Below are 26,831 nucleotides of genomic sequence, written 5' to 3'. Positions count from 1 at the left end.
TCAGTAACTAAACGACTCTGGAGAGCGCTTTCAAAAGTCTTAATTTTCAGGGGTTAAAATTTCTGGGGTAGTTTTCACAAAAGGAGAAGACAATCTAATGAGTGTTTTTAAATGTAGCGTGGACATAACCTTAGTTTCTCACTCCAAATCAAAGTTTACTGGTAATTAGGCTAGCTCTGTTGAATCTGAAGCTCACTGCTTCTTGACCCTCTCCATGAGAGTGAAGTCATCACCACAAGGCTTCTAGAAGAAGACAATGTTAGGTCAAAAGAAATCCCTGAAGAGATGTTGAAAGAAGTTGTTGAACATTCCCAGTCAGGAAAATTTGTCAAAGTCATTTCTAAGGATCTGGAACTGCAGTACACCATTATCATTAAATGAAGAACTTTTAAAACATTTTAGAATCTCCCCTGGAAAGGTTATCCTGCCAAAATGACCCCAAGGGCACAGTGACAACTTATTCCAGAAGTCACAGAGGATTCCAGAAAAATATCCAAAGAACTTCAGGCCTCTCCAGACTCCACTCAAGTTAGCATTCATAACTCCAAGAGAAGAAAGTGACTGAGGAAAAATGGGATTCATAGGAGAGTGGTAAAGGGGAGACCTCTGCTATTCAAGAGAAACATTAGGATGATCCCCAAGTCTTTTGGACTAATGACAGACAAGTCAAAAGTAGAACTCTTTGTACAACGCCGATTCCATTATGTCTTGTGTTGGACAGTAAGAACATGAGACCTCCAATAAAATGTGGAGGAGCTAGTGAGATGGGGTGGTGTTGCTTTGAAGACTTGTCATTATTGAAGGAAGCATGAAGTGTGAATTTGACCAAAATAATCTTGAGGAGAAGCTAAAGCATCATTGGTTTATGAAGTAGGACAAAGAGCCAAAACGCGAAAGCAAGTTTAGAACTGAATGGCACAGGTTCTTTGTAGTGGCCCGTCAAAGCCCTGCCCTGAACCCAGTAGAGATGCTGAAGCGAACAGTTCACACATGGAAACCTACCAATGAACTTGAGGTAAAGCAAAGAAGAGTGGGCTTCAGTTCCCCAACAGAGACAACAAGTGTGTAGTTGCAATTTATTGCTATTAAATGTTTGCAACCAATTATTGAAACCTTGGGGACAATTAATTTTTCACATGGGCAGTAGAGATGTTGGATAACTTTTTTCCTTGAGTAAAGAAAATCCTGATTTAAAAACTGTATTGTGTGTTCACTCAGGTTTCCTTCCTCTAATATTGCATTTTGTTTAAAGGGCTGAGGCCGTTCACTGCGTAAATATGCAACAATAGAGGCTAGTAGGAAGGGGCAAACACTTCATACCAAGAACCTGTTTGGAAAAATCCTTTTGTTGAGAGCAACTGACATCCTAGACTTTGAAGAATGGCATTGGCACTTTAGTGGCCATAGCTCTCAATCCAAGTACTTGCCATTGAAAGAAGCATGAGAGGGAAAAAAAGCAGTTGTCTAATGTAAAATAAACTGACAGGCAGCATTAACTTGAACTTTTGCCAGTTTATTATATTCATTGTTTCCACAAGGCCTCTGTATTTCGGAGCCAGGTGATCAGATTTCTTCATACAGCTCTGTTGTACATCCTGCGTCTCGTGGGCATGTTGTAATGCTAATCATTTTTTTATGTTTTGTTTTAAGTTGCTTGGGTCCTACTTAAGTTTGCTTTTATTTTCTGTTCTTGTTTATTTTTGAAGTGTCTTGCAGTTCTGCCAACTGAGAAACGTACTACTATGTATATTTTAAAAATATTTTCCTTAATGGCAGTCATTTTTTCAGTTTTATTACCATTACTAATAATAGCACTTGGTCTGTGGTCCTTGAAGAAGAGTGGTTCAAGTACCTCTCATGAAACACAGCACTCCAGGTCACTCCACCGAGGATGCTGCAGCTCTTTTCCTGAAATACGTACCTCTTGCTCAATGGTACCTTGTTTATTAATCCACAGTGTCGTGCAGGCCGTGCTGCTGCTCACTGTGCAAAGGGGCCAGATCTCAATATAGTGGTGAAGGAAGACCCCACCTCCAGTCCTTTCATCGTGTAAGACTTTAGGTTGTGCTCAGAGTGTATAACTGGCGATTACAATTAAAATGATCAGTCGGCCAGTATAATCACTGTCAGCAGACCTCACCGCAGTTCTTTTCAAGGCAGTGGTTCCGCATGCCCATGCCACTGTGCTTTACCTATTAGTCATGGCTGGGTCACCGTCTGCCCTGAGAATGCAAATCCCAATTCCATTGGCTACACGTCCAATTCATGAGGAAACTTACAGGTGCATCTCAATAAATTAGAATATCATTGAAAAGTGAATTTATTTCAGTAATTCAATTCAAAAAGTGAAACTCATATAGATTCATTAGACAGAGTGATATACTTCAAGCATTTGTTTCTTTTCATTTTGTTGATTATGGCCTACAAGTAATGAAAACTCAAAATTCAGTATCAGAGAAAATTAGAATATTACATTAGACCAATAAAAAAATGATTTTTAATTCAGAAATGTTGGCCTACTGAAAAGTCTGTCCATGTCCGCAGTCAATGCTTGGTTTGGGCTCCTTTTACATGAATTACTGCATCAATGCATGGAGCCGATCAGCCTGTGGCACTGCGGAGGTGTTATGCAAGCCCAGGATGCTTTGATCGCGGCCTTCAGCTCATCTGCATTGTTGGGTCTGGTGTCTCTCATCTTCCTCCTGACAATACCCCATAGATTCTCTATGGGGTTTAGGTCAGGCGAATTTGCTGCCAATCGAGCACAGTGGTACATACCAAGGTCATTAAACTAGGTATTGGAACTTTTTGGCAGCTTGTCAGCAGAGGGAAGCATGAAGTGCTCTAAAATGTCCTGGTAGATGTCTGGCTGCGCTGACTTTGAACTTGATAAAACACAGTGGACCAACACCAGCAGATGACATGGCTCCCCAAATCATCACTGACTATATATAGAAACTTCACACTGCACCTCAAGCAACTTGGATTCTGTGCCTCTCCACTCTTCCTCCAGACTCTTGATTTCCACGTGAAATGCAAAATTGACTTTCATCTGAAAAGAGGACTTTGGACCACTGAGCTGTGAACAGTCCACTCCGTTTTCTCCTTAGCCCAGGTAAGACGCTTCTGATATTGTCTCTGGTTCAAGAATGGCTTGACACAAGGAATGCGACAGTTGTAGCCCACGTCCTGCATAGGTCTGTCTGTGTGTGGTGGCTGTTGAAGCACTGACTCCAGCCACTGTCCAATCTTTGGGAATCTCCCCCAATTTCTTGAATAGGCTGTGCTTCACAATCCTCTCAATGCTGCGGTTATACCTTTTTCTGCCACATTTTTTCCTTCCACTCAACTTTCTATTAATATTATTGGATACAGCACTCTGTGAACAGCCAGCTTCTTTACCAATCTTGTGGAGGGTCTCAATGACTGTCTTCTGGACAACTGTCAGGTCAGCAGTCTTCCCCATGATTGTGTGGCCTACTGGACCAGACTACTGAGAGACCATTTCAAGGCTCAGGCCCCTTTGCAGGTGTTTTGGGTTAATTAGCTGAGTGGAGTGGGACACCAGGAGGCTACAATATTGAACTTTTTCACAATATTCTAATTTTTCTGAGATATTGAATTTTGGGTTTTCATTCGCTATAAGCCATAATCAGCAAAATGAAAAGAAATAAACGCTTGAAATATATCACTCTGTGTGTAATGAATCTATATAATATAGGAGTCTCACTTTTTGAATTGAATTTCTGAAATAAATTAACTTTTCGATGATACTCTAATTTAATTTATTGAGATGCACCTGTATGTGTATCACAGCATAAGCTCTTGATTGAGACCAAGATTAAAGTTTGTGGCCCAGTTGTTTGAGAGTTTTTGCATTACAGACTGGGTACTGTTGGCTTGTGATATGCAGTGGATATGGAGATAGAGATTAATATTAACTACAGAACCCTTAACAAACTGAAGATTTAAAGAACTGGTGCTCCTCCTGATGTCCGTGCCCAAGCTGTTCGGTTTCAGGTAGATTTTTTTTATCTTTGGTTCAATTAGATTCTTTCTTTATTTAACCTTATTGTTGTCTCTAGAATATTATTTTGTGTTGTTAAGTTTTGATTTGGTTCTTTCTGTGTTTTTTTTCTGTTTAATATTGTAGTATTTATTATTTTGATGTTTTCTATTATTATACTATTATCTCTATTATTGTTTTTTTGCTACCCTTTCCCCTTTATGTTGAGCCTAAAGGGGCAGGGCCACCCAGTTACTCAGCTCCCAGCAGTATAAATGGAGAAGCTGCCTTTGATTCGTGTTTTTGTGATTTTTGTACTTCTTATCTTGTATTCCAGATTTTGGCTTTATTTGCTTTTAGGTTTGTCTTTTCACAGAACTGTTTTTGCTCTTACTTATGGCTTGTCTTGTTTGTTGTAATAAATCAAGTAATCAAGTATAAAGGAACTTTTCCTGTGTTGTTGCAGGACAATTTCCCTCTCTTCCTTTCTGGACATTTTTGAAACATAAATTTTAAATAGCATTAGCCCCATTTTTGGACCTGTGCATGCCCAAAGCTTGCCCTTTGAGTATGGGATAGGGCTAATCCAGTGGATATAGGGCAGCGCTGGCTTTTATTTAGTGATTTTTTGAAGTTTATACCCATATTTCAGATTTGTTGTGGCAGGTCTCAAAACACTGCCTTCCCTGTGACATCTTGGGTGTCATGCTTTTCAGATGCTGGAATCGTGGACTTATAAACAGCAAAGCTGCTGGCTTCAAACTGTGTTTGGGTTTACTGGATAAGAAAATAATCTAAAGCCAGTGTTTACACGACAGTAGAGCCGAAGTAATGCAGTTTAACCAGAGCTGCTGAGGGCCTCTTTAGCTGCCCTATTCCTTTTCCTTTTTTTAATCATCTCTAGTGACGTGACGTGATGCTGCCATCTCTGTGCTTCTACTGTAATAATGTTGCGTATCCCCATTGTGGAACCGGGGAGACAGGATGAAAGTGTGAAGTCTGTTGTGTTAACAATAATGGACTCTGCGAGTGTGTGCTCTTTCTTGTAATGCTGCACTCTGTTCATCCATTCACTCACCTTTTATTTTGTGTAGCACTGTTATCAACCAGCCATGTCACATTGTGTGTAAGATGGCAAAATAAAAAGCCACACAGTGCAACACAAGATAACAAGGAAGATAAGAGTGTAATTGAAATTGAACATAAATCACAGGGTTGAGTCATTCCTTTAGACATTACAGTCCTATAGCAGACAGCTTTATGTGTCTGTGTTTTGCAGCTACTATATGAACATCATTGAACAATCAATCCTTTTACATTCCCATGAGCCTGACAAAATAGATGTTTATGCTCGGTGTCATTGTTCCCAAATGGAAATGGTGGACCTGAGCTTTTAATAAGTACTCATTTTCAGGTTTGAGGTTTTTTTGTTTTTTGCATAGAAAATGTATCCATTAATATAAAATTTATTTTAGGGCCATCAAGGCAAGAATGAAAGTTATGTTGAGACTATAGTAAGGGAGAACTTTCAAGGCTTCAGTTTTAAATGTCCCCTTTTTCTTACTGTGCTGAACCTCTGGAGAAGGCTGTGTTTTAACAGCATCACGTAGATGTAGAAGATCTTTTAGTTAGAGTTATACAGAAATGTAAGAGGAAGCATGTACTGACCCTGAAGGTCTGGAAAGTAAATGAGGAGAGCGTGAGAAATAAACTTGATACAAAAGCATATGGAGTTTCAGAATTCAGGTGCGAGTGGGGAGCAATGAAGAACGTCTGGTTTATAACAACAGAAGAAGACTGCAGTTGGACAATGAGACCACCAGGACACAAGGAGAACATGGAGTTAGAATACTGAGGTAAAGGCCTCTGAGGAGAGGAGGACATGCAATAAGGAATGGTAATAAACAAACGAGGAGGTGAAAAGGGCAATTTATAAGGAAGCAAATCGAAAATGTCTGAAATAAAATAAGCTGACCTAATTCATGGTGTTCATAAGAAATATACTGATTAACTTCATGAAGTAGAAGTTACTTTGTAAACAAGAATAGCTGCATCAGATATTTCAAATATTAAAATGTATGCTTCAATTTAAATGCTTAAAGTCTAACTGTTCTTGATTTGTAATAAAAATTAATCATTTGTCTCCCTCTGATGGAGGTCCATAGAGGGCCACATCCCTCGTAAACGTCCTATTCGTAATTACTGACCTTGAAATATTCTAAAAATATACCACACATTGCTTATGCTTGAGTTTTGTCATTTTTAACCTTCTAGGAGTGACTCTTAGAGGGCTAAGACCACCAGTAATGACTTCAATATCAAAAAATATGCTCATGTGCATGAGGAGCCACCTCAAAATAGCATAAACCAATACTCTGCATGCCTATATTTGGAATACCTATTTATTTCTGAAGTTTTTTTAAAAGGAATACCTTTGACCCCTTGTATTCTATTAAGGGGTAAACCCTTGTGGCCGGTTGATGAAGCTTGCACAACTTCTAATCCTTATTTTGATTTTTGCTGAAGACACCTATTCGTTTACCCTTTATCAGAATGATAGAATTTTGTACACAAAATAAGGTCCAAAATTGGACAAAAAAAACTTTTTTGGGTCTAAATAGCCACAAATACGAGGGAACCCCAAACAGCTCCATTTTTTGCATAAGTAGAGATCGGGGCGATTTAAATGATATATCTGATGTGGAGGTATTTTCTTGTACCGGTGAGTCAGGAGACACCAGACCAATACAAATAAACTGACGTGATTTCCAAGCGTTCAGAATTAATTCTTACGAACACAATACTCGCAGGGCGGTTGGGAGGGCACAAGAAGCTCAGAAATAAGACTTTGCAAGTGAGAAGGAGGAAGGAAAGAGAAATGTGTTCAGGGTCACAAAGAAATGCAGGATGCAGTAGATGTCAGTCATCTGAAATATACTGAAGGAGACATTGCCACTAATAATAAAGGGGAGAGTGAGGAAAATTGTGTCCAGTGGTAAGTGTTGGCGCCACACATGGACCAGTTTTATCTACTGACTGCAAAAAACACAGTGGAACTTGAGACAAAGTAAAGAGTCAAAGAGCCCAGAAAGGGTCTAAACAGAAAGTCAAAAAAAGAGAGACGTCATAGTCGTGTTGTAAACTGAAAGTCGGAGTCAAAAGGCAGCACTAAGATTCTGTCATGGCTTTGTAGCCTCTGCTGTCACAATGCACTTCCATCCTGTCTCCAGCAGTACAATCTCATTCCATCCTCTCACACTGAGCATTTAAAAGCATCAGCCTTTGCTAACATCATGTAGTTTTCTTTCAAATTGTCTTTACCGAACCTTCAGTAGGCATTGCTTGTAAGTAGTATGACGGCATTGTTTTCATTAATGTTTGAATCTTCTTATAATGTGTATATTTATGCCTTTGCATATTTGTTCTTATCTTGAGTTTTGATTTGGCTGTGCTACTTTAACACAAGTTAGGTGGTTCTACATCAGGGGTCTCCAACTCCAGTCCTGGAGAGATACTGTGGCTGCAAGTTTTTATTCTAACTTTTTTCTTAATTAGTGACCAGTTTTTGTTGCTAATTAACTATTTCTCTTTATTTTAATTGACTTTTCTTGAGACTCTGACCGCTGAATTGATTCTTTTTTACTTAAACGTCACCTAAACATAAATTTAATTTGAAGTGAGCCAATAGTTGACTAAGTTGGGGCCTCAAACTCCAACCAACTTTACTTCATTCAGTTTCTTAATTTGAAGCCAATTCTCGTTGCTAATTAAACCCATTATTTAATTCCATGGTGCTCATTCTGCCATGGCAGACATTTCCAAAACTGTTGATTTTCTTTTTTAAGAGCGCTATCAAAATGTTTTGTGGACCTGAGCAGATCAACACTACTGAGGCCTTCACCTTTGTTTATTTTCAGTTATTGTGTGATGGACGCAGGTTGTTGTTTATGTGTTGGTACATTTTGTGTCTTAATATTGTTTGGTTGCTAATTAAGGAAAAAAGAAATAATTAAGGGGCCTGAGTCTTAAGTTGTGCATCAATTAAAATGAAGGCAAAGAGATAATTAGCAGCAAAATCTGGTCACTAATTAAGAAAAGGTTAGAATGAAAACCTGCAGACGCAGTAACTGCTCTCCAGGGCCTCATGCATAACGCCGTGCGTAGAATTCGCACTATAACATGATGTAAGCGCAAAAGTGGAAATGTGCTTACGCACAAAAAAATCCAGATGCATAAATCTGTGCGTACGCCAACTTCCACGTTCTTACGCTCCATAAATCCCGGCCAGTGTGAAAAGTAAAACACGTGCACGCGCCTTCTGTCCCGCCCCAACCCCTCCCAGAATTATGCCTCTTTGAATATGCAAATGAATATAAATAGTCCTTAAGATCAGCCTTCTGTGAAAAGACAATGGCAAAAGCAAGAGGGAAAATTTCAGCAAATACCAAGTGGAGGCAAAGAAAAACGTACTATTTGTCGGTTTAAACAGTGGTATAAACAACAAAAGGAAGTTGATCAAGTGACATAGAGTGTCGGAGAAACTCGAAAGCTCATGTTCACAAAGTCGCACAGTGCCCGAAATAAAAAAGTTGTCAGATATCAAAGTTGTGTTGAAAAGGAGAGTCGTAGCCCACCGACTGAGTGTCATATGAAAGCTTATTAGGGTACAGAGAAAAAATAAGGCACACGGTGGGGAAAAAGCACTAAATGTCAACTTTAATCTCTAAATTTCCACTTTAAACACATAGTTTATTTTGTCATTAAAGTAGAACATTATACACTTCATCTTAAAATCGTTTAATTTACTTGTTTCTCAATTCCACCGTAACTAAAGTAGCACGTTAAATGCTTTGTTTTGTATTTGATCTTTTATGTGCTCTGTGTGTGAATCATTACGTGCTTCCAGGCTTTCTCTTCCTCTGACGGGACACAGAATCCATTACATTCATGATATTACAGCTCTCTGAATAATTAAAATACTGAGATGTATACGTGATATAATTTTCACGATGATAGGAGTTAAAGCATGTTATTAAACATGGGAACACGGTGGCGCAGTGATTGTTCATGTCTCATGCAAGATGCTTGCTGCGCCATGCGCGACCTTCGATGAAATACTTTATTGTAGCAGTACTGTCTCTTTCAGACATACTAACCTCCAATTCCTGTCCTTACTTTTCTTTCTCAAAATATCCAATCGCCACACAATCAGCTCTGTAATAGATGTTAAGCCATCTGTAAGCTTAGAACGCAGATTCTTCAAAACTTGTAAGGAATATTGAAATATCTTCATAGTACGTGTTTAATTAATCTATCCATCTATCCTTCCAGTGTCGCGTCACCACCAGCAAGAATACAGTGTGAGGCAGGAACAATCTATGCATGGAGTGCCAGCGGGTCGCTAGCGCTGTGGCACCATGTAGTTTTATCTATACTAATAAAAGGCAAAGCCCTCACTGACTCACTCACTCACTGACTGACTGACTCACTCATCACTAATTCTCCAACTTCCCGTGTAGGTGGAAGGCTGAAATTTGGCAGGCTCATTCCTTACAGCTTACTTACAAAAGTTAGGCAGGTTTCATTTCGAAATTCAAAGCGTAATGGTCATAACTGGAACATATTTTTTGTCCATACACTGTAATGGAGGAGGCGGAGTCACGTATCGCGTCATCACGCCTCCTACGTAATCACGTGAACTAAAAACAAGGAAGACATTTACAGCACGAGTCACACGCGGGAACGAAGGTAAATGACGTTAATTTTTGACTGTCTTTTAATACTGTGTAAGCATACATATTAACACATGTGCAATTAAACGTGTGCATTTACGGGGTGATTTCTCAGGCTTAAAAGCTCACCTTTTATCAAACGCGGGAACAAAGGTAACTGACGTTGTTCACTGTCTTTTAATACTGTGTAACCATACATATTAACACATGTGCAATTAAACGTGTGCATTTACAGGGTGATTTCTCAGGCTTAAAAGCTCGCCTTTTACTAAAAAGGTAAATGCAAAACTATTTTCAATCAGTTTATTGAAACGCTCCCATTAAGGATTGCAATAACATATTCGCGAGATAAAAGAACGAAGTAGGGGGAAATGGAGGAAGAGCCGCAAACAGCGAAGAGCAAAAAATTAATTAAACAATTGAGAACGGAGCGAGTTAAGCATACAAGCATGTTCATAAGGGAAACAAAGCACGGTGTAAAACGTAAGTTTAAATTAAGTTTATAGAAACGCTCCCGCTGCGGATTGCAATAACATATTCGCGACATAAAAGTTTAATGAGAAGGCACGAGGTATAAACGAACCACACGCCGTGGCGCAACGTTAGGGGCAACAGTTTCAACCATTCTATGATCTGCTTCTCGCAACTGAAAGACGGCACATGGCGGATGTTAGCCGACTTGCTGACCGCAACGTTAGGGGCTTCAACTATGGCGCTGACACCACATCTCAGTGCCAACACTTTGCAGACTCTACTTAAAAGACACGCCCTCCTCACTGGACAGTTAAAAAGACCAATCAAACTAACGATGACATCAAGTATTACCCAATCAAAAGTAGGAAAGGAGGCATCTTCATAAAATGCGTGTGGGATGATTTGCATGAGACGCTGCTTTAAAAAAAAAATGATAAAAAAAATACGGGATAAATCCCGTCCAGTATTGATTCAAAATGGGACGCGCAATTTCATTCTCAAACGCGGCACGATTCCGTATTTTAAAGGACGGGTGGCAACCCTACAGTGCCAGGTAACCACCCATACAATCAGATTGTGATTCAGACTACAACAACAACAACAACAACATTTATTTATATAGCACATTTTCATACAAAAAGTAGCTCAAAGTGCTTTACATAATGAAGAAAAGAAGAATAAAAGACAAATAAGAAATTAAAATAAGACAACCTTAGTTAACATAAAAAGGAGTAAGGTCCGATGGCCAGGGTGGACAGAAAAAACAAAACAAAAAAAAAACTCCAGAAGGCTGGAGAAAAAAAATAAAATCTGTAGGGGTTCCAGGCCACGAGACCGCCCAGTCCCCTTTGGGCATTCTACCTAACATAAATGAACTAGTCCTCTTTGTAGTTTGGGTTTTTCACGGAGTCACTTGATGCTGATGGTCATACAGACTTCTGGCTTTTAATCCATCCATCATTGTTGGAACATCATGGTGCTTTGGGTAGATAGTGGTGGCACAAGCCACCACCAATAGGACACCGGAAAAGGAAACAGAAGAGAGAGTAGGGGTTAGTACAAATTTTGAATGAATAGTTATTATAATGAATTGGATATACAGAGTGTCAGGATTAAATTACAGTGAAGTTATGAGAAGGCCATGTTAAAGTAATGTGTTTTCAGTAGTTTTTTAAAGTGCTCCACTGTATTAGCCTGGCGAATTCCTACTGGCAGGCTATTCCAGATTTTAGGTGCATAACAGCAGAAGGCCGCCTCACCACTTCTTTTAAGTTTTACTCTTGGAATTCTAAGGAGACACTCAGTTGAGGATCTGAGGTTGCGATTTGGAATATAAGGTGTCAGACATTCCGATATATAAGACGGGGCGAGATTATTTAAAGCTTTATAAACCATAAGCAGAATTTTAAAGTCAATTCTGAATGACACAGGTAACCAGTGTAGTGACATCAAAACTGGAGAAATGTGTTTGGATTTTCTTTTCCTGGTAAGGATTCTAGCAGCTGCATTCTGCACTAATTGCAAACGATTGATGTCTTTTTTGGGTAGTCCTGAGAGGAGTGCATTACAGTAATCTAGCCGACTAAAGACAAACGCATGAACTAATTTCTCTGCATCTTTCGATGATATAAGAGGTCTAACTTTTGCTATGTTCCTTAGGTGAAAAAATGCTGTCCTAGTGATCTTATTAATATGCGATTTAAAATTCAGATTACAATCAACGGTTACCCCTAAGCTTTTTACCTCCGATTTGACTTTTAATCCTAATGCATCCAGTTTATTTCTAATAGCCTCATTGTATCCATTATTGCCAATCACTAAGATTTCGTTTTTTTCTTTATTTAATTTGAGAAAGTTACTATTCATCCATTCTGAGATACAGGTTAGACATTGTGTTAGGGAATCAAGAGATTTGGGGTCATCAGGTGCTATTGATAAATACAGCTGTGTGTCATCAGCATAGCTGTGGTAGCTCACGTTATGTCCCGAGATAATCTGACCTAATGGAAGCATGTAGATTGAGAAGAGCAGCGGACCCAGGATAGAGCCTTGTGGAACACCATATAGAATATCATGTGTCTTTGAGTTATAATTACCACAACTAACAAAGAATTTTCTCCCTGCCAGGTAGGATTCAAACCAATTTAAGACACTGCCAGAGAGGCCCACCCATTGACTAAGGCGATTCTTAAGAATAGGAATGCAATGAATGTAATTACCCCGATCTACATACAAGGCGAAAGTCTTGCAACATTCAAAGATGATGGTTTGGGATAAGTACACCATACAACATAAAAGAGCTTATGAAGCCTTGAACCGAAAAAAGCAAGATCTCAGAGATCGTAAAAAAAAAAATAGGACGTAATGTCGTTTTACTCGCTGTAGATTTGAGTCAAACATTACCAGTTATTCCACGAGGGAGACCAGCAGATGAACTCAACGCGTGTTTAAAATCCATGCTTCTCCCACGCTCGGTTATATGTCGCGTGTTCTCGGGTAGGTGCACCAAAAAATGTATACATTTAAGCATGTAATGGGCAAACAAAAAATGAGGTATACCCGAAGGCACTGCAGTAGTACTTAATGTAACTTTACTTCTTAAATGTTCATGTTTTACTGTTTAATAATTTATACGCTTCTTATATGTTGTTCAAATTACGTTGCATTCTCAACAGTAAGCTTGCACGGCTTCCTCATATTACAACCGCAGTGCTGAACTGACAATGTGATATACAAACAGAACAATCGTAAAAACAGGATTAAATAAAAAGGCTGCTTCCGTTGGCAAAGCAACGAAAAAGGAAGACCTTATATGACGTTCGTTTATAAAACAGCGGAGAGGCTGTGTGAAGTCAGCTTCACAAAAAAACACATCCCCACGTAATCACGTGAACTGACTATGAACGCAGTACGTACAAAACAAGGAAGAGCCCCAAAGAGCGCTGAAGAAAACATTCATTACACAATTGAGAAGGCAGCGAAACAATAAGAAGCGAGCGAGTGACGCATACAAGCATATTCATAAGTGCAGCTACTGCGGAAACAAAGCACGGTGTAAACCGTAAGTTTAAATTAAGTTTATAGAAATGCTCCCGCTGCCGTTTGCAATACCATATTCGCGACTTACAAGTTTAATGAGAAGACACGAGGTATAAACGAGACTTTGGTTCACTTTGTAACGAAGTTAAAATTGCTGTAGCAAGAAACGTTTAAGTGCCGGGTCTTAGCTAACATTAAATAAAGCCGTGGACATCGCAACATCACACAAGAGAGCGGCTCACGTGAACATATGAAGCGACTGACGCATACAGACATATTCATGAGTGCAGGTACTTCGGAAACAAAGAACCGTGTAAACCTAAAGTTTAAATTAAGTTCATAGACCTACAAAAGGTTGCCATTGATTTGAGGCAAGATTGCTTTTCTCCTGTACAACTATACGTTGCATTCTCAACAGTAAGCTTGCACGGCTTGCTCATATTACAACCGGAGTGCTGAACTGACAATGTCATATACAAACAGAACAATCGTAAAAACAGGATTAAATAAAAAGGCTGCTTCCGTTGGCAAAGCAACTAAAAAGGAACACCTTATATGACGTTCGTTTATAAAACAGCGGAGAGGCTGTGTGAAGTCAGCTTCACAAAAAAACAGATCCTTAACTAATTTTTATTGGTATATTTTCACTCAATTTAAAAAGGTTTTCTTCTTAATAAAAATTTAAAAGCAGTACTTCGCCGCTGCAAAGCACGGGGATGTATATATATATAGATAGATAAATAGAGATATATATGTATATATATATATATATATATATATATATATATATATATATATATAAATAGATAGAGAAGATAGAGATAGATAGATAGATATCTATCTATCTATCTATCTATCTATCTATCTATGTAGATAGATAGATAGATAGATATATGTGTATGTATGTAGATATGTAAATATGTAAATGTATATATATGTGTCTGTATGTGTGTGTATATATATATATATATATATATATATGTGTGTGTGTGTGTGTATGTATGTATGTATGTGTGTATATGTATGTGTATATATATGTTGATATATGTATATATATGCGGATGTGTATATGTATATATATATATATGTATATATGTAGATATGTGTATATGTAGATATGTATATATAAGTATATATGTTTATGTATATATATGTTTACATAACCTCTTTAACACACTACTTCTCCGCTGCGAAGCGCGGATATTTTGCTAGTCTGTATAATATAATAAACATATTTTTGCTGCATTTCATCTTAAAAATGATATTGTCATCATATGTAAATATGGGCTTTATAAAGTGGCTCAGGTTGTGTAATATTATAACTGAAGTGCAAGTTTACAGTGAGGTGATTGTACTTATACATACAAACAGTTCTACAAGGAGCACTTGATGGACTGACTGAGTGCGTTTAGAGTTTTTGGGATGAAACTGTTTGTGAACCGCGAGGTCTGTACAGGAAAGGCTCTGAAGCGTTTGTCGTATGAGAGTAGTTCAATAGACAGCATGGCTGAGGCAGCGTGTGCTTGATGCTGTATACCGATAATTCTCTTTCCGATCAGCTACAGTACAGCTGTGATTCACACTCAAATACAGTGATATAAATACTCTGAGTGGTGCAGTGAGAGTAATATGGAAAAAGATGATCCGCTGTGGGATCCGAGGTGCAGTGAGAGTAACAACGCTAAAGCAGTTATGGTATTTGGAATAGTTTGACCATTCTGTGGACCATTATATTGTTACAGGTTAATTACAATCAGATGCATTAAACTAATAAACAATATGCAGTTAATTTCAGTGTATTTATAAAGCCGCATCAGGGATGCGGATAACCACACAGGAACAGTAGCACTGCTTTGACACTGGGTGCTGCCAGTCTGCAAAACCGAGCAGAGAACTTGCGTATGACAGGGTATGAGCTACCATGGAAATGTGCGTGGCTTTATGGCAAGTTTAGGTTTTCTACATCGCGATTTGAACCTGGAAACGTTCTTAAGCAACATTTTTGTGCGTACGCACCGTTTATACATGAGGCCCCAGGACTGGAGTTGTAGACCCCTGTTGTACATGATGCAGCTAGTTAAAGAAGTAGATATGTGACTGATTCCTCTTTATTCATTTTAATTCATCTACATTGATTGTAGTTCTTTAGTAGTATTAATTCAGGCTCATTTGATTTTATGTATGTTTTCACAGTTTCACAATATTGGTGATTTTAATATAATAATAATAATAATAATAATTCATTACATTTATATAGCGCTTTTCTCAGTACTCAAAGCGCTATCCACACAGGGAGGAACCGGGAAGCGAACCCACAATCGTCCACAGTCTCCTTACTGCAAAGCAGCAGCATATGGTGCAAGACATTCAAGTAAAGTTTGTTCATTTTGCTTCAGCGCTTGACTCTTCATTTGTCATCTTATTTAGCCAACTGTCAAGCTTTACAAGCCATGCAATAGCAGGGCTGGAACAGATTCAAATAATAAAAAGAAGTCAGACTTTCACAATAAGTAATTGGACAGGGCTCGTTCAATTTCAGATACCGTTGACTGTTTTTGGGGTAAACTTTAATCGGATCCGCTGATGATGTCACAAGCAGCACAGCCCCAGTGTATCATTTGAAAATCCCCATGGAAATGGACAACACAAAAGACGGCAATTCCTAAACAAAATGAGTTTGGGAAAGACAGTAAAAACTGTATCAGCTTCTTAAACAAAGCTTCAAATACAATTCTGAGTGCAGGATTAGATTACATGGGTGAGTTAAAACCCCCAAAATAACACCAAGGTGATTTTTGTAGCTTCAGGGAAAGCTGAGAAAAATGAAAAAGAAATCCGATCATAGGAGTTTAATGCTGGGACTATGACTATGGAAGTTTGGTCCACTTTCGGTGCCACCTCAAAGCTACCACAGCAACACATTAATTATGAGTCAAATAATGTTAATTGTATACTTAGCTTATAATGAAAAAACATTCAGCATCCAAATCCACAGTCAGTGTCTGTTAGGAGACCCAAGCTTAAAGTCGACAGGTGAAGGCAGCAGATAGCTCATGTGCTCTTGGTGGCCTGGCCACGGTCTTCTGCCCGTGGTGTCAGAGGCCTGCAGAGGTTTGGAGGTTGGAAGGTTATGGAGGGCTGCAATTCAGAAGTCCCAGGGTTGAGCACATCAGCAGCCGTGGTTCTTCAGTGTGTCTTTTGTCTTTTTTGAGATTTTTATAACTTTAACAGATTTTTTTGAGCATCACCTCCTATTTTTTTTAGAACATGTGAGTTTTATAATAATGGATGATTTTGTTCTTTAAACATGTCTGTTAATAACAAATATACTTTAACTAGACATTAAGCCCATTACAATAACAATGTGAATTTCTATCCTATCTATCTATCTATCTATCTATCTATCTATCTATCTATCTATCTATCTATCTATCTATCTATCTATCTATCTATCTATCTATCTATCTATCTATCTATCTATCTATCTATCTATCTATCTATCTATCTATCTATCTATCTATCTATCTATCTATCTATCTATCTATCTATCTATCTATCTATCTATCTATCTATCTATCTATCTATCTATCTATCTATCTATCTATCTATCGTGCCTTTCGTATCTATCTAGAACAGTAGTGCATAAAGTGTGGCGTGCAGCTGATAATTGTGCCTGTGTCGTCTCTTCAGCAAGTACTGTGCAGTTCCCTAGCAAGTATTTTAATCTGTGCTGGCGTGCAGCTGATTATTGTATGTGTTACGTCTCCCCAGCAACGGATTTTATGTGCGCGAAAATAAATCTACTTTTAAAAGTCATCCTATTGTAATATCATGAAAATTCATATATTTAGGAAAACCCCTTCAACAACTGACACTTTACCGGGCCAAGCTTCTTAATCGCAAATCTGACATCCTCAGAGTGAACACTTGCACAACACCAAACACTAATCCCATCTCTTTGGGGAAGCTGGTCTCCGCGTCTCAGTACTCGATTGTATTTTTCGTGCCTTATGTTTTACGTCTTACCTCATTTACCGAAATCCGATTGGATCTGCCAAACGATATTTTATAGGTCCCGCCCTCTCTGTCTTGTGTGACGCGTCAGGCGGCCTTTGAAGCAGTGCCCTGCGCATGCGCACTTCACCAGAAGACAGACACACACACGGACACTGGACGCACACAGGGGTTTTATTAAAGAGGATGTGTCTCAGGCAAAGATGTTTGGAGGTAAGGTAGTTATGATGACAAATTATGGTACCCTATAAAACAGCAGAGTAAGTTGAATGTTGAGTTATGAAAAGGTTTTGGTGTGCAGGTGATAGCAGAAGCAGACTAAGGTGTTTTTGGTGTAATGGGCATGTGTAGTACAGGTTGTGGATGACTGGGTGAAGAGATGAAGGGAGTGAAGCCCAGAGGGAGACAGAAGAAGGCATAGGTGGAGGTGGTGATGGAGTCACAGAGAGTGGAGGAAAACAGCTTGAGGGACACCAGCTGACCTGGTTAAACCCACTGTAAGAGCCAATTTTAGAAAGTTAAAGGTTCGAGTTAAACTCATATTAATGTTTGCTTAATTTGAATAGAATATAACTAGGGGGCTTCACTCGCCAACCCCCGTGTTTGGTTAATTGGATATACAATTTTACGTTTTTTTTTGGAATTGTTTCAATTTCATTATTTTGACTTTTACTTTAAAGCTTCATTAAAAACAATATTTTTTGGAGACACATTGTGACAACGCAACGTATAAGTGCCCGTGAGTGAATATTGTTTCTGTTTTAATCACCTTTTGTTTGCAGTAATGCAATCGTTTCTGTCTTTTCTTTGATACTGTAGTGACTGACATGATAAAGTGTCACAAAAGTTTTACCTGAACAATCACTGACTTCCTAACCCCAAACACAACTTTCTAGCACCCTCTCCAACGCCCCCCCCCCTTACTGCATGAAATCAATACCCCGCTATCAGTCCTCCATGCTGTACTCCGCCTTCCCCCAATCGGACCTAACAGTCACTTAAAACCAAAAATCCCTCAACCTGGGTGGGACGCTACAATACTTTCGAATTTTACTGCTTTCATATTCCATACCTTTGTCTGCATGTGTATCGTGCCATCGTTTGTTTGAGCCTTTGGAATTCCACTGTTTTCATGATCTCTTATCTGCCTTTTTTTCTCTCCAATGGCTTTGGGTCTCTATTCTCCGTATTGTCCTTATACGCTTTCTATGCGCTGAGAGCACATGATTTGTGTGTACTATGTGCTTTTACACGATTAATTTTTACATGTTTTTTTTGGAATTGTTTCAATTTCATTATTTTCACTTTTACTTTAAAGCTTTATTAAAAACAATGTTTTTTGGAGACACATTGTGACAACGCAACGTATAACTGCCCATGAGTGAATATTGTTTCTGTTTCTGTAATAAATAATCCGAGTTTTTCTGTTTGTCCATGTGATTTATTGATTGTCAGAGCAAAAGCTATTCTCACGGTAAACTGTAAACATTTTACTACGAATGGCATATCACGATCTCCTTTGGTGTGTAATGTTACTCGCGGAATATATACATCACCTTTCTTTTTGCCTGTTAAAATTTGCATCGCTTCTCCGAGATCATCAATATACACCCGACCGAATTGTGTACTCTTTGAAATTTAACTTGTCGTTCCTTTAACTGTTGTGGGACCACAGATTCTCATAGCATATGGTCCATTATTGTGTAAATCCACGTTTTGTTCATTGAATGATGCGAATGAGAAAAGACTTTGTTGTCTACTCTTTTTTTCAGACCTCAATTTGGCCTGGTATTTTTTCAATTACACCTGGTTCTGATGATTAATCACCTTTTGTTTGCGGTAATGCAATCGTTTCTATCTTTTCTTTGATACTGTAGTGACTGACATGATAAAGTGTCACAAAAGTTTTACCTGAACAATCGCTGACTTCCAAACCCCAAACACAACTTTCTAGCACCCTCTCCAACGCCCCCCGCTATCAGTCCTCCGTGCTGTACTCCGCCTTCCCTCAATCAGACCTAACAGTCACTTAAAACCAAAAAGCCCTCAACTTGGGTGGGACGCTACAATACTTTTGAATTTTACTGCTTCCATATTCTGTACCTTTGTCTGCATGTGTATCGCGCCATCGTTTGTTTGAGCCTTTCGAATTCCACTGTTTTCATAATCTCTTATCTGCCTTTTTTTCTCTCCAATGCCTTTGGGTCTCTATTCTCCGTATTGTCTTTATACGCTTTCTATGCGCTGACAGTACATGATTTGTGTGTACTATGTGCTTTTACACGATTGATTTTTTTTTGATCGGTGTGCTCTTATGTATTCCGTACTATCTTTGTGGACCTTTGCAGACCCCGTAGTGTCTTAACTGTGCCTGCTTTGCTTCTGCAGTTTCAGACGCGCGTTGTAGGCGCCTGCGTTCATTGATCTTATCCAGGTGGGCTCGTGTGTGTATCATTGAGCTGTATTGTGTTTGAATTTGGTGTAAAGTGTTCAGCGGATTTGTACAATCCCAAGCAGCACATTATTCCTAACTTCACTCCGCAGTAGTGCCACTCACAATATGGCGGTTGTTTTATTTGCTATTTCCGTTAGTTGAGCTGTACGCGCCTGCGCAGTACGTCTCATGGTCCCATCGCCGTGTACCTGCGTCCATGCCAATCGGTTTACCATTCTCGGTTAGTAATATGGATTTCTTCCATAGTCATAGACAATGGGTTAGTAAGAAATAGAACCTTCTTACTATAACTGAGAAACAGTGTGATAATAGATTCAGTTGTGTTTAGAACAGGTCCCAGTAAGCAGGGACTTGAAAGACCCATTTTCAACTTAGAAATGGGATAAGCATATAGTTTTCTGACCATTTTGAAATGGTTCAGAAATGTTAAGCAAATAGTAACGATTTGAGATGTAACAAGATTTAAGCTTTGAACAGAACTTTTCTTAATAAGAATTTTCCTTTTTTCTTGCTATTTTAATTTTCTTTTTTTGTGAACTGTTTTACTTTGAATTTTAACTAAACTTTTAAAAACGAAGATATTTTGTCTGTGGAATCATTTTTACACGTCAGGCTTTTGTTGAATTCCATTTTTTGAGTTAGAGCTGCTGAACTTTGGTAACTTTGGAAAAACGCAGCTACACCCACAAAATATGTATTAAACTGGTGATTATGATCTTACTGTGCTCTCTAGAGATCAAACTGTATATATGGTATGTATCTTGTACTGCAGTATACGTGTAAATGGTTTAAATCTGATATCTAATTACAAAGCGCAAAGGCAAGGAGATACAGTGACATTACATTTCAGTTCAGGTGCCAGAAGTATTACTTAAGCTTTAGTCATCAAGTGACACCACAAAAGAAGTGAAAAAGGTCCGAAGTTACAAGAAACTTCACCTCAAGTGCTGCTAGATTTGGTGTCAGGGTAACAGTTGAGATCGTGCAGCCTCGGTGCCATATCTGCCCAGCATTAACCCTTAATCTCTAGCAGCCATGTGCATTTCTTGGGTCAAAATGTCAACATGGAGCTTCCATTCAAGCTGGCAGGTACTGTATATCATTTTGTAAATGAATCATCAGTTACTGAAAACATCGTCCATTTAGTAGAGTGAAGGTGAAGGACAGCTCCACACTAGAGAGAAAGGTGCCAGGGATGGGGAAAATGAACTGTGCTACAGGACTGGAAACACTGAAGCTGAAAACTATAAAAGCCCATAGTGGAGGAATCAGGCCTGACAATTAAAATGGCCTGAGCAATAGGATTCTTTTTAGAACTGTGTAAACCAAATTGTCAGATCTTATTCTGAAATGGAATCCATTACACCTTTGCTAGAGCAGGCCTTAGGTGTGGCATGAAGCTGATTTGTGATTAGATCAACATTCTTCTTTACAAATGTCACACTGTGGTTATCTACTGGTACTCCTGGGATGGGGTCTTGTGTCAAAGTGCTTGGGGACAGTTCATCAGCATGAAAAGGTAGATTCAATCAAGACGTTGTAAATCATTAGCAATAAAACTGCTTAAAATGGGTCAGTAGTTTATAGATGATTATGTCTCCAGGGACCAAGGCGTTCGGTGTCTGAAAGCTCCAGCGTCTACAGGCAAGTGATGTGTCAAACACAGATGAGACTTGATTAGCAGTGCGACATGTAAGCCACAGGTCTGAGGCAAGCAGTGCATGAATCACACTGTCCTTGAAAACCTAAGGCTGCCATTTCAGTCTCGTTACCAACTCCCTGTGTGACGATAGGAAAGACGATTCCATTGCCAGTGCTCATATTTTACAAACATGATTTGTAATACTTAAATAAGTGCATGTAAAATAAAGTCACGTTTCTTTGAGCTGCAGTGGGTGCTAACCTCAGGACTGAAATTCCAAACTGTGTATCTCATTTGTCCTCTGTTATCTAAAGTGTGATCCCAGGCTTGTCTTACATGGTCCTGAAATAGTGATAAAATCGACTTGCCTTAGTCTAATTATATTAATTGTATGTGTTCCAATTTCTCATATCACCGTATAACAGTTATGATCTTTTACATTCCGTTTATTTAATGTATTATCTAAAAATAACAACCAGCCTTTATTAGTTTTAGCCATCATATATTTTAACATATTAAGAACTTTATTATATGAAGCATGTGTGGATGTAGAGATTAAACCTGAGGTAGGAGTGCCATCTGTTGGTTAACATTAGAATTGCATCTATAAAAGAGAACACATATGGTGAAAAGCAAAATACTGGGAGGATGAGGTAATATGGGTTATTTTTGTTATATGTTCATAAAATTTGTATTCTAGATGTAAAGATGAATATGAGACTAAAGTATAGAATGACCACATTGATTTCTGGGCATTGTTTTCACTTGAATATAAGAAATATGGGAAAAATTGACATATGTTGTATTACTTTAGAGTGTAGCTTCCATTATTCAGGTCAGGTCAGGCTGGGGAGCATGCATTGGTACAGCGCGTTGCCACACCAACCATATGACGAAACAGCTTAGGATCCTGGTTGGCAACCCCCCGAGGCAGACATGCAGTCCAGTCCCACCCATCTATCTGCTGCAGCCATGTGTTACGTGGGTGTCCCCTTGGCCTGGTCCAGAACCTCTCGGGTCCTCAACAATGAGGATCCTGTGAGCCAGATCACCCTTGGGGAATCACGCCACATGGCTTTAGTGCCATAATTGACGCCCCCTCACACCATGCAGGTGACTGGGTCACTATCAGGTCACTGGATAGCGTCAATGTGTCGCAGCCATATAGCAAAACAAGAAGCACCAGGACTCTAAAGACTTGGACCTTGGTGCTTTTGCAGAAATATCGGGAGCGCACCTACCCTTTTCCAATGGTCTCATGACCCCCCGTGCTCTCCCAATCCATCTACTGACTTCATAGGAAGAGTCACCACAGACATGGATGTCACTGCCAAGGTAAGTAAATCTCTCGATGAGGTCGACACTCTCTCTGCAGACAGACACACTGCTGATGGCCGTGCCCAAGAGGTCATTAAAGACCTGGATGTTGGTTTTTATCATGGCCCTCGCAAGCCCAGACACTCCGACTCCTCACTCAGTCTCTCCCCTGACGAACCCCAGAATCAACTGGGAAAACACAGAGGTTCTGCCTAGACTCTGCACAGCACTCACAAAACCAGTGTACAGGCCGTCCATGATACTCAGCAACTTCGAGGGGATTCTGCAAAGTCTCAGGATGGTCCCCACAGGGCAGTTTGACCAACTGAGTCGAACACTTTACAAAAATAGACAAAGTCTGCAGAAAAACTCTGACAATATTCGCGTTTGCGCTCCATGAGAACTCTTAGTGCCAGGATGTGGTCGATGGTAGACTTCTTAGGCATAAAATCAGAGTGCTCATGGTTCTTGAGGCTGATCCTCCAATTAGCTGTGAACCACCCAGTCTCACTGGGATTGCACAGGTGGTGAACCAGCTGAGGGTAGGGAAGGCTGCAGGGATCCGCGGTATCCAGGGAGAACTTCTCTAGGCTGGTGGTAAGGCTGTCCTCCTGGCATTGCAAGCAATCTTTATTCCATTTGGGAAATGGATGTCATCACAACTGATTGGAAAATGGGACTTGTCGCTCCATCTGAAAAGGGAAGGGTGATCGCCTGGATTGTGGCTAGTAGTAATTAAGGCTTGTGCTCTGGACATAAAATTTCTTTTGTTTCTCTCTCTCAATTCCAATAAATTAATTTTTCGGTATGTTTGGATTTTGTTGGCCTTCAGGGCCATAAGACTGCTCTGTTAGTGGAAGCGGTTTTTTCCTTATATAAAAAATGAATATTTACGTCTGTTTGTGTATACATACATGCCATCTGTACATATGTGTATGTGCATTGGACATAGATTCTGTGTGTATGTGTATATATGTGTGTGTGTATAGTCAGTCAGTTTCCAACCCGCTATATCCTAACTACAGGGTCACGGGGGTTCTGCTGGAGCCAATCCCAGCCAGCACAGGGCGCAAGGCAGGAATATATCCTGGGCAGGGCGCCAGCCCACTGCAGGGCACACACACACACACACACCCACACACCAAGCACACACTGGGGACAATTTAGGATCACCACTGCACCCAACCTGCATGTCTTTGGACTGTGGGAAGAAACCAGAGCACCTGGTGGAAACCCACGCAGACACAAGGAGAACATGCAAACTCCACGCAGGGAGGACCCGGGAAGTGAACCCAGGTCTTCTTATTGCGAGGCAGCAGCGCCCACGTGTGTGTGTGTGTGTGTGTATATATATATATATATATATATATATATATATATATATATATATATATATGCACAACCCAGGTATGCAGAAGAGCATCTATGAACACACAAAACTTCAGACCTTGAAGCAGGTGGGCTACAGCAGCAAGACACCACACCGGGTGCCAGTCCTGCCAGCTAAGAACAGGCAACTGAGGCCACAATTCACACAGGCTCACCAGAATTTGACAATAGAAGATTGGAAAAATGTTGTCTGGTCTGATGAGTCTCTTAAATTCTTCTGCGACATTCGGCTACTTTCTTGAAGAAGTTGAGGAGTTCTTCTTTAGTCTGTTTTACTTTCTCTTTTGATGTATAACATGACAGTGGATAGTAAACTAATTGTAATGCTACATCAAGATAATTTATAGGTTTTGTTTCAAGGATCTTTTTATCGTCATTCCAACATCCATGTGTAGAAACAAAGTTTGGTATCCAGATGTCCCGATAATTAAACAGTGCCTATGATAACCCCATTTAAAAGAAAAAACTACATAATAAAAAGTATCCCCTTAACCACATAGACTTTGTGATAAAAGTACCACAGATATATAATAAATAATGTTTCAAAATAAAAAAAACACAATCTGATACATTTTCTTTTAGTTATGTTGGTAGGGGTTTCTTTATTTAGCCGAAACAATTTATTTCTTGTATAGCCCAAAGATCACACAGGGAAAGACTTAATCGGCTGTAACAGCCCCTCTGTCTTAACTCTCTAAGAAGACGTGAAAAAACTCACAAAAAAATCCATCCATCCATCCATTAATTATCCAACCCGCTATATCCTAACTACAGGGTCACGGGGGTCTGCTGGAGCCAATCCCAGCTAACACAGGACGCAAGGCAGGGAACAAACCCCGGGCAGGGCGCCAGCCCACCAAAGACAAAAAAAAAATGGAAGAAATCTTGGGAAAGGCATTTCGAAGAGAGAGACCCACTTCTAGTTCAGTGCAGTGGGTGTCAAAAAATGGTTTAAACACAACACAAAAAACAGAACACCAAGTAATCCTCTTCACGAAGCTTGATGGCCAATCTATCATGGTGACCTCAGAAAAAGAATACAAACGTATTGTACAGGCACCCATGCCTAATCTACTATTCCTATAGTAGCCTGAATATTAATATATGTTTTTATTTGTATTAGTCCAGCATATATGTAACAACATTGTCAGACCTAGTTAATCCTGTTCAGAATGCTACCCATGCTTCTGTTGTGTTCACAGAAAGACCACTTGGCCATCACTCTTTCTTCACCTCTGACCACTTGCTGTGTGTTTGATTAGAATCTGTAATTTCTCTCTGATGGCATTGTAATGATTTAAGAGGATGTGGCATATAAACAGGACATTTTCAATTCTTTCGGTAATTGATGATGTTGATGCTGAACTGCTCAAAAACATTAAAAGACACAGCTTTGTGTGGGTGTCTTTACTTTTGACTAAAATGATATTCTTCCTAGTCATTATCATGGTTCACTTTGGTTTTCAATTCTAAACATATTTGGGTATAATGAACTCATTCTTGTGTTGTTCCTTTGATTATTTCTAAAACTAGCAGGGATTTTAAAGATCAGTCCTTCCTTGTGTCCAGATTATCATAACAGCTGTGCTTTGCTTCCACATTAATAATGTGTTTCATGTGTGGTGTGTTTTGATATTTTACTTGAAAGTAAAACATTAAAAATGATCCAGCAAAACAGATTTCAAACCCATTCAATGAAAACCATGTTTTAGTTCAGCATGCCCAGCAGGCCCGTGTTATTAGTATGATGACAGGCCACAGTCACGTCAAGCAGAGTGTCGGAATGCTTGACATGTCAATTCAGCCAGAAAGCAGAAAACAGGAGAGTCGAGCATTCAACTTGACATTTGCTTTTTATTGTTTGATATGAAGATACGTAAAGTGAAAGCCTCCAACATGTTATAAACAATTCTGTAAAATAAATGGTTTGTTATAATGACATTGATGGAGAAATGTGGCTTTGTTTGCTTATGACGTTAATGTAGCTTAACAAGCATGTCGATCTGTGTGTCGTGCTCTCACATCCATCTCTCTTTTATGCAGTGCAGTATCTATGACATTGGAGAGTGTGTGACTAGCATGTGCAAGTAAGAATGTCACTGGACTCGCAGGTCAGTAATGACCTTCTAAATCTATAAAAAGGAATGGGTGGGTTCATGAAGGATTATTTCACCTGAAGCAGTACGTTTTTCAGGTTTCAGTGATAACACCTCCAGTACTGTTACAATTACAGCAGGTGTGATTATGGGGCTCCATTAGAAGTGCGGTAACATTGAGCTGTTTTAGATATCCTTCCTGAACGCTCTGCCTGGTTTCCTGACGTTCAGTCTTCACTGGTCCACGGTGTTGTGGGTTTTTCTCCTCTCAGTCCAAAGCATACTAACAACTTTGGTTTTTTTTTTCTTGGCCCTTAGAGGACGTGCTGACTAAAGATGCTGGTGAATGTGCAATATGTCTGGAAGAGCTTGTACAAGGGGACACAATCGCACGTCTGCCATGTCTATGCATTTACCATAAGGGGTAAGAGCAGATCATTATATAATAGCTAAATCTCAGTGCTTTCCTTGTTTGTTATTGTTGTGATTTTCTTTTTCTCAGGTACACTTCTTATTAATCATTCAGAGTCATTCAGAATGTATGCTTGTCTTGTCCTTATGGTACAATATCTTACAATGTGTGCGCACTTGACACCCTATTTCTGGCTTGATGCCATACCCTTCAGTGATAGAATAATAAAGATCCCACCAGATGGCTGTCATAAAA

The 26,831-nt window shown here is 39.3% G+C and overlaps 1 protein-coding gene across 2 annotated transcripts in view; it reads left to right on the top strand.

The window, feature by feature from the left end:
* LOC114663926 (E3 ubiquitin-protein ligase znrf2-like) overlaps window positions 1–26,831 on the top strand; it is a 197,439-nt gene that overhangs the window by 154,094 nt on the left and 16,514 nt on the right. For both annotated transcript variants that reach the window (XM_028817878.2, XM_051935683.1), the window contains exon 3: window positions 26,483–26,588. In XM_028817878.2, coding sequence (XP_028673711.1) covers window positions 26,483–26,588 — 106 coding nt within the window. The remainder of the gene's footprint in view (window positions 1–26,482; window positions 26,589–26,831) is intronic.

This window comes from Erpetoichthys calabaricus, chromosome 13 (genome assembly GCF_900747795.2).
Source record: "Erpetoichthys calabaricus chromosome 13, fErpCal1.3, whole genome shotgun sequence".
NCBI lineage: Eukaryota > Metazoa > Chordata > Cladistia > Polypteriformes > Polypteridae > Erpetoichthys > Erpetoichthys calabaricus.
This window is presented reverse-complemented; position numbering and strand designations above follow the sequence as displayed.